Source organism: Hippocampus zosterae, chromosome 9 (genome assembly GCF_025434085.1).
Source record: "Hippocampus zosterae strain Florida chromosome 9, ASM2543408v3, whole genome shotgun sequence".
Taxonomy (NCBI): domain Eukaryota; kingdom Metazoa; phylum Chordata; class Actinopteri; order Syngnathiformes; family Syngnathidae; genus Hippocampus; species Hippocampus zosterae.
The window spans coordinates 24,697,086-24,704,896 of record NC_067459.1 but is presented as its reverse complement, the minus strand read 5'-3'; the positions used below and the strand labels follow the sequence as shown (position 1 = coordinate 24,704,896).

Genomic DNA, 7,811 nt, shown 5'->3' with positions numbered 1-7,811 from the left:
ATTAAGTGTGATTAAGAATAAAATGGACTGACTTCCACAGTAATACAACAAAGGTGAAAGGCAAAAGAAAGAAATGACTCTGTTGAATCAATATACATTTATTTGACATAAATGAAGAGAGAAACATCTTCACAGCAGGAACGGGTGGTAGGAAATGACTACAAGGAAGAAAAGCCATATATTAGTTTAGTGGTGGTGCCTTTGTGGCTCACGGCACGAGTGGTGTGAGGGCTGACCGGCATTTACTCTCCAGAGGGCCGCACACTCTCGAAGATTCCGGCCTCCCGCATGGCATTGAACTCCTTGACGGCGTCGTACTGCTTGTAGAAGTCAGCATAGGCTTGCTTGCGAGGCTCCGTTACTGTATACTGCACACACACACAGCAGTCTTAGGCTTTCTTGAGTTGCTTGAACGCAAGATTGGAAGTTATGCCAATGCCAAATATGCCGCCATATAAGGATGTCATCTGGGAAAATTTGTTATGGTGACAGCCAGCCCTACCAATAAGTTGAAATTGCAGCTGAAACAATTATTTTAAGTAATCGACGAATCATATCTTAAAACATGTTTTAATTTCCATCCCCTTATTCAAAAACCAGTCAGTATTTCAAATTCAAAGGGCAGAAAATGGACTGGTTTTGTCCAGAACATGTTGGAAAATATGCAAAAATATTATTTTTATAAATGTAAGTTTTTTTTGTTTGATTCAACACAAATCTACATTCATATCTACATTTGGAATATTTTCAATAGAATTTTTTTTAATTTAAAATTAAAAAATAATTACCAATAAAGTGGATCATTGATTAGTTGTTGATTAATCGTGACATATACACTTGAAAATGTGTATATCAGACCAACCATGACACCCGTTAGTTCGAAAGTTCGACCAAGAACTTGGATCATTTAATGTACTCGACGGACCAATGACTTGTTTTTGAGTCGACAAGACCAGCGTTTAGGTGCAGCTGTTTGCGATTGAGAAAACAAATAATGCATTAAAGCAACAAATGTGTCACCTTGAAGGCGGCGGCTGCCACGATTGACAAAGCGAAGGCGATGGGCAGATGAAAGCGCAGGCGCCTTCCCAGCAGACCTCGCATCACTGGCTTGGGCAGCGACATCTTAATCACCTGGATGAGGGGGGGAAAAAAAGAGCATTCGTGAGACGCAACAAGAACGCAAATCTGTTACATGTTTGACAAACTAATAACTTCAACCTGTTAGTGAGTGTATTGGAATGACAAATAACTCGAATCTCTTAATGGACTGCCCAATGCTTGCTAGTATGATTCTATGAAGCTGTAAGAGTGTGTTTATTACAGCAACCAACAACTTGAAGCTGTTACTGGGTTCTTATGACCGAATGCTATTCGACTGACCAATACCTTCAAACTGATGCTGAGCAGATGAGACAGACCAATTAAGATTTTTTTTTTAACTTTTGAACAAACAGTACAACATTTTTTAACTTTCACAGGCAAAAACGATCAGCACTGCACGTATTCAGAGAAATATTCAGACATCAATGGTTGAATAACTATCGCGATCAGCATTAGTTCTAAAGATTTTTTCTGGGGAGGTTGCATCCCTGGGTTTATGTCGTTCATATTTGTCAATTATGGGAGTCCTCTCTGCGATTAGGGTATAAACACACATACGTGACTGAACGACAAATAAATTTGATGGGCAATACGGAGACAACTCCAAGCAACGTTATTTTTCCTTCAACATTGATTTCTGTTGAGCGGTCGTGAACTCAACATCAATGACATCACGACAAGTGACCAATCACACGTCGCGATCAAGTGGGGGCAACACGGACTCTTCCGCTAACAAATACGAGCACTTTATGCGCATTACAGGCGACATCCATCCATTTTCTAATAGACTTATCCTCACAAGGGTCGCAGAGGTGCTGGAGCATGTCCCAACTGTCTTCGGGTAGTCGGCGGGGTACAACTTAAACTGGTTGTCAGCCAATCTTATGGGCAACATTACGACAATTATTGTGGGACAGACTGAATTTCAAGACTCAGCCTCGACTTCAAAGCTTTAATTTCAAGACAGTCATTTGTTCACTTGGCTTATTTTTTTAAATAAGAAATAAGGAGGACAGCCACAGCAACACGGTATCGCCGGTTAGCGATCGACCACGAAGGACAGCTGAGCTAACAAGCAGGCGGGCTCGCGAGATGGTTGAAAAACGGTGCAAATCCTGCAAATTCTTGAGACCGAGTGCCTTTGGGAACGTGCGAAATGTTTTCGAGAAGCCAACCGAAAGGGTTCGAGCGGTCACAATCGCGCCCAGTCAGACTCACCTTGTTGGACCTTGACAGGGAAAAGCAACGAAAAGACGAGCACGTCGCTGGCAGCAGCCGGATAAACTTCTTCTTCTTTTTCTCCTTCTGACGCTGCTGTTTCCACCACTGCTTCTTTCTTTGCCTTCGTTTTCTGAGAGAATGCTTACAATGCGCGGCACTGCCCCCTAGAGGAACGGCGTTTTCCTGCAGTTGTCACGTTCAATGGTTCTGACAAACCTCACTGGCACTGGTGGACTTAGAGCAGGCGTGTCCAAACTCGTTCCGAAAGGGTCGATGCCCTGCCTGTTTTCCATCACCCCCTGCTACAACACACCTGATTCAAATGATCAGAATTGTTATCTTTCTTCTTCCGAGTTCTCTCATGAGCTGATCCTTTGAATCGGGTGTGTTTCAGCAGTGAGAGATGGAAAACAGGCAGCACGTTGGCCTCTCACGACCGCATTTGGACACCCCTGACCTAGTCTACTTCCACACCTGACATTTGGTCTTGCGTCCAGCACCAGAATGCTGACCTTTGGCAGATTAATGACATAATATAAAACAGTAGAAGATGGTTTCTTTATTTTGTGTTTGATTGTGGTCAGTACATTAAGGTATGCTCAACCGAAAGACGAAGATGACTTTTATTTTCTCTCAAGGACATGCAAATCAAGTTGAAAAAAGTTGTTTTAGACCAATGTCTTCGCCTTGGTCCAATGACTCGTTTGGGGTTTGTTGAGCAGGCCTGCTGTCAGAGAAAGCTCTGGCTGGTGGCAGTACGAATGACGTCATGGTTTCTCTGTCAAAGTCTTTGATGTTGTTTCAATTTCTGAGTCAGAAGTCACTGAGGGCTGCTCTTGCAACTGAGGCATTGTTTGAGGTACTTCCTGAAGCACTTGTCCCTCACTCCGTAAATGATAGGGCTGATGGCGCGGGGCAGGATCTGCACCACTATGAAGCAGGCAAACAGCAAGTCCGAGTAGTTCTTGGGGAACCAGCGGTGCAGAGCTATCTTGACCAGAGCCTCGGCGTACATGGTCATACACAGCAGAACCTGAACGCCGTGCAGGGCGATGGTTTTACGAGCCTTCTTGGTGTCCTTGTTGGCCGTTTGGGCCGTGAACAGGATCTTGAAGTACAGGAAGAAGATGAGCAACCACACGAGGACCAAGTACACAATGTAGGTGATATCCCGCTTCTGGGCCAGCATCGGATTGGGAAAAACGGTCTCTCGGAGGCAGAAGATTCTGGAGGAGAAGAACTCGAGAGGCTCGGCGGCGAGCGTGACAAAGAGGTCCGGCAGGGCGGAGATGAGGCTGGCGGTCCAGATCAAGGCGATGAGGAGCAGAGTCCTCCTGACGGTGCAGATGCGGGCGTGGTGAAGCGGAAGGCACACGGCCACGTAGCACTCGGCCACCATGCACGCCAGGTTGAGGGGCGTGTTCTCGCTGGTGGTGACGGCTATCAGGATGAAGGGGGCGCACACAAACACGGCGATCCTGTGGAGGGTGTAGCTGATCACGAAGAGGATGACGCTCACGCTCATCTGGATCATGTCGTTCAGAGCCAAGTGGAAAAACAGGATGTAGCGAGGGTTGCTGTAGAAGATCTGAACACAAATTGGAACAAATGCATTGAAGTCCAAAGTCCAAACTCTCTTGATATTCAAACTTATGAACCCCCAAGGCAGAAAGACTTTGCCGAGTTCGGTTTCAAACCCGGTAAGGTGAAAAACTGCACATATTTGCGACTTACGTTGATGTCGTACATCTGACCGTTTGGCTGGTTTTGCTCAGTGCTAAAAACCTCCCAGATGTCACAAAAGCGAGCCCTCGGCTGGTGACAAGAAGCTATCGTCGCTGCAGTTGTTGTGCTGTGTCGTTTCCTACCTGATGCTTACAAAAGGTGTACATGAGGCCCACGTTGATGTAGTTGATTGACAGTCCTATGCCGAGCACCAGCACATTTTTCAGCACCGCTTTGCTGATTGAGTCTCGGTACTCGACGAGTTGGCTCCCGTTGGCCGGTGCCGCCGCGCTCATGTCACGACCCAAACTCTGCGCAATCACAACAATCTCTCTTTGAAATATGTCACCTGATATATGTCGTGCTCCACTCATGCAAAAAAAATAAAATAAATATATATTATATATATATATATATATATATAACAATCCTGAACTGAAAAATTCCACTTGGCGAGAGACTTTCCTTATATATATATATATATATATATTCATGAATGAATGAATGAATGAATATATATATATATATATACACACACAATGTTATCGCAATAAAGATTGAAGAAGGTTTAAACGTCTTCAGACTGTCTTTTCGGATTGTCTGTATGGAATATTCTGAGCAAGCGTCTCTGTCTTATTGTACTTCACCTTGAAATAATTCCCGATTCATGGAGTGAACAAGAAATGAAGTCAATACTTACCCGTTTCAGCGGGGCGCAGCTCTGACGCCACACCCTGCCCTTCTGCTGTCTTTTATACCCTAAAATGGATACTCTTACACACACACAAACTCACACTCACTCACACACACTCACACGCACATACACACACACAAGCGTGCGCACACACACACTCTTAATGATTCAATTTTGTTATACTGCACATAATTCAATTACAAAAATGCCCCTGGATCAAAGTTCAAAAGCAAACAGATGTGAAAGATGACATGCAAATACTATACTGTAAAAAGTTCAAGACAAGGGAACTGTACTTTGACTGATATTCTTTGCTGTACCAGCAGAGGGCGTGCACGAGGTCACGGTCTGATCTCACGCTTCAATTTATGCGTTATGAACGCCCCAGCACTCCTGAAATGACCGCAACCGTCAAAATGTCGGAACAAATAGGTTAATGTTGAGCGCTGCGCAAGTACCACCAACAACTTGATATTTGGCTTTCAGAGATACATTTTTCTGGAAACAGGTTTTAAATCACTACTCTTGATAACAACCACTACGACCTCCGCGACTAGAAGTACTACAATTCGGCCTTCCAAAAGGCTTTGACATTGCCAGTTGTTGGCGGGTGTTCTGTCTTTGGTTTTGGTGTCAGCTTTGGGGTCTTTGGTTCCAGGTGGTTGAGGGTTTAGGATTTTGTCTTCTAGGTTTGTTTTGGGCTACGGTTGAAGGCTCAGGGTTAGTGTTTGGCTGATATGAAAGTCCATGCATTTAATACAAAACATGAAGTTGGTTGATGTGGAATTGATGTCATTCACCGGCAACGGGCGCAAACCTCATGTCTCGGGGGAAAAAAAAAGTCACTTTTCAAGAAAGCAAATGTTTGTTGAACCTCGTAGACAAAGCCATTTTCTACTCTTGGAAAAATAACACTCGTACACTAGTGTGGGATTGTGAAAAAAAAAAGAACTGGACCAAATTGTGAAAAGGTTTTGACCTGATGACAGCAAAATTATACAAAAACTTGCATGAACATCAAAGTGACATCAGTGTTTGTTGTTACCCAAACAAGTTCGTCAAATGTTGTTGTGCTTGTTCCACTAATGAGTTGCTTGACCTTCATTTCTACTCTGTGGATTCATCGTCATCCTATCGAGGGTCCTCCGAGAATTCCCGCTCGGGTTCGACAATCCTCTGCGGGAAATCGCCCTGAAAGGGCACGCTGCATCGGAGGACTGGCAAACTTGTTATCATGATGAGGATGAGGAAGAGGAGGAACAAGACCTTCATTACATGCAACATCAACACAAAACTTTGCTCTGATTTCTTCACCCGATGGACTGTCAAGTAAATATGGCAACAGAAAGTCCTTATTTGGCCACTCTCAATCCATCCATCCATCCAGTCAACCCCCAAATTTTCTTAACAATACAACACAATACATCATGATTTATAGAGCGCTTTCACAACAGCTGCAGCTATTACAAAGCCCTTTACAAAACAGAAGAAGAAGAAGAAAACCTTTATTAGTCTCACAATGGCGAAATTCCAGATTCACAGCAGCAAAGTTATGAAAGGAAGAAGTAGAACAACAAAAAAATAGGAGCTGCTGGAAAGGCAGCCACTCTCGCGGCGCCATTTTGAAGTCAAAAATAACAACACAACACATAGGACAGTCTTCACCACTTTTCTGCATACACTTTGTTGTCTGAAGCAGTTCTAGATGAAAGAGGAGAGGATCAAAGTGTCCTTTCTCCAGTGGATCGGAGACGTCATGCTGAAAAATGTGCACACGTCTGCTACAAGCTAAGTTTTGAAAGCAAACACAAAGCTGTAGCATCCATTGACGAAAAGAGATTAGTTCACTTCTCCTGTCCCACGTAATCCGCTTCAAACTCCAAGCCGCGACTCCCAGCTCCAAACAGTTAACATAAAGTAAATAATAAGCAGCCCCATTAGTCTAAACATTGCATTTTGGTTAATAATCTGTGGAATATGAATCAAGCAGAAAAATCAACCATTTTTTTTTTGTGTCCATTTTGCCACTTGCTCTCAACTGAAAATGACCAATCATGGCTAAGCTTCAGAAAACCGCAGTTTTTTCTCGCATGTTTAGGAAGTGAGCAGCTTCAAAATGGCACCCATTTGTGCAAGGTCTAAACTCTCTTATTTAGAATAAGTCCTAAGTGCCACAATTACAAACTTTCATTGATATTTGGAATAACTTATGTCAGAGTTAATGTTCTGTTAGTGTGAGGGGAGCGTTCTCAATCATTCCATCCAACAAGGTACATGAATTTTTTTTTATTGAGTCAGCACGTTTATGAGCATTTTTGTTGTTCATGATCAATAAAAGCACAAGGTAAGCAGAGCAAAAACGTGACGAGAGCTTTTTGTTCAACAACACTCATGAGTGGCACATAAAAGGGAGTCCATTAAGTTGTAGAAAAAAGAAAATGTGTGAGAGTGAATGTGAGATGTGTGAAAGTGGGTGTGCGCAATGAAAATCTGCCTGTTAAGAAAACAGAAGCTTCCCGAATTGTCGTGATGTCAAACGCGTGTCGCTGGTGAAGTGAGCAGTGAGAAAGTCTGATCATTTTTCTGAATGCGCTTGACGGTTGTGTGCAGCCGCGGCAGTCGCACAGTCAGGTCATGGGCGAACCGTTTCCTCTGGATGAAGAAGTTAGTCTTTCGAAAACAATAACATTTTGAAACATTTCTCCATTTCGCACATGGTAATCGTCGATTATATATTATATAAACCTGGATTAAAGCCGTTAGCTGGACTCCTTAGCGTTAGCATTAGCACTGCTCTCTAGTACAGCACAGCAAGCCATGCTCACTTAGCATAATAGTCTAAATATTATCAATCGGATATTTAGTACAGCCTTGGGTTTTTAGCGTTTCAAGTGGTGGATTGTTTGACCAGCCTTAGAACCACAAAGGTTGGCGTCGACTACGAACGGACCGTAGCTAGCTCACACACTTTAATCACTTTTGATTTGTTTCACTGTACTTCTACTGTATTTAAAGACCGTTGAAGTGTTTTCTGTCTTATTGTTCTTATTGTTCCAAAAAGTACTTT

General features: G+C 43.3%; 2 protein-coding genes across 4 annotated transcripts in view; both read right to left on the bottom strand.

Annotated features, from left to right (window-relative positions):
• LOC127607535 (cytochrome c oxidase subunit 6C-1) overlaps nt 1–2,459 on the bottom strand; it is a 116,822-nt gene extending 114,363 nt beyond the window's left edge. For 2 of the 3 annotated variants that reach the window (XM_052075930.1, XM_052075931.1), the window contains exons 1-3: nt 2,323–2,452; nt 1,021–1,134; nt 237–368 (exon numbers count right to left, since the gene is read on the bottom strand). In XM_052075930.1, coding sequence (XP_051931890.1) covers nt 243–368; nt 1,021–1,125 — 231 coding nt within the window. In that variant the 5' untranslated portion in view covers nt 1,126–1,134; nt 2,323–2,452 and the 3' untranslated portion in view covers nt 237–242. Of the gene's footprint in view, nt 1–82; nt 159–236; nt 369–1,020; nt 1,135–2,322 lie in introns of those variants that run through there. The other variant, XM_052075933.1, reaches the window with a different exon arrangement.
• Nucleotides 2,460–3,028: 569 nt separating this feature from the next.
• Nucleotides 3,029–4,346, bottom strand: LOC127607540 (odorant receptor 131-2-like). Its single transcript, XM_052075938.1, has 2 exons — nt 4,194–4,346; nt 3,029–3,913 (listed from the first exon to the last, which is right to left on the bottom strand). The coding sequence occupies exons 1-2, from the start codon at nt 4,344–4,346 to the stop codon at nt 3,146–3,148; spliced, it is 921 nt and encodes a 306-aa protein (XP_051931898.1). The 3' UTR covers nt 3,029–3,145.
• Nucleotides 4,347–7,811: the final 3,465 nt, after the last annotated feature.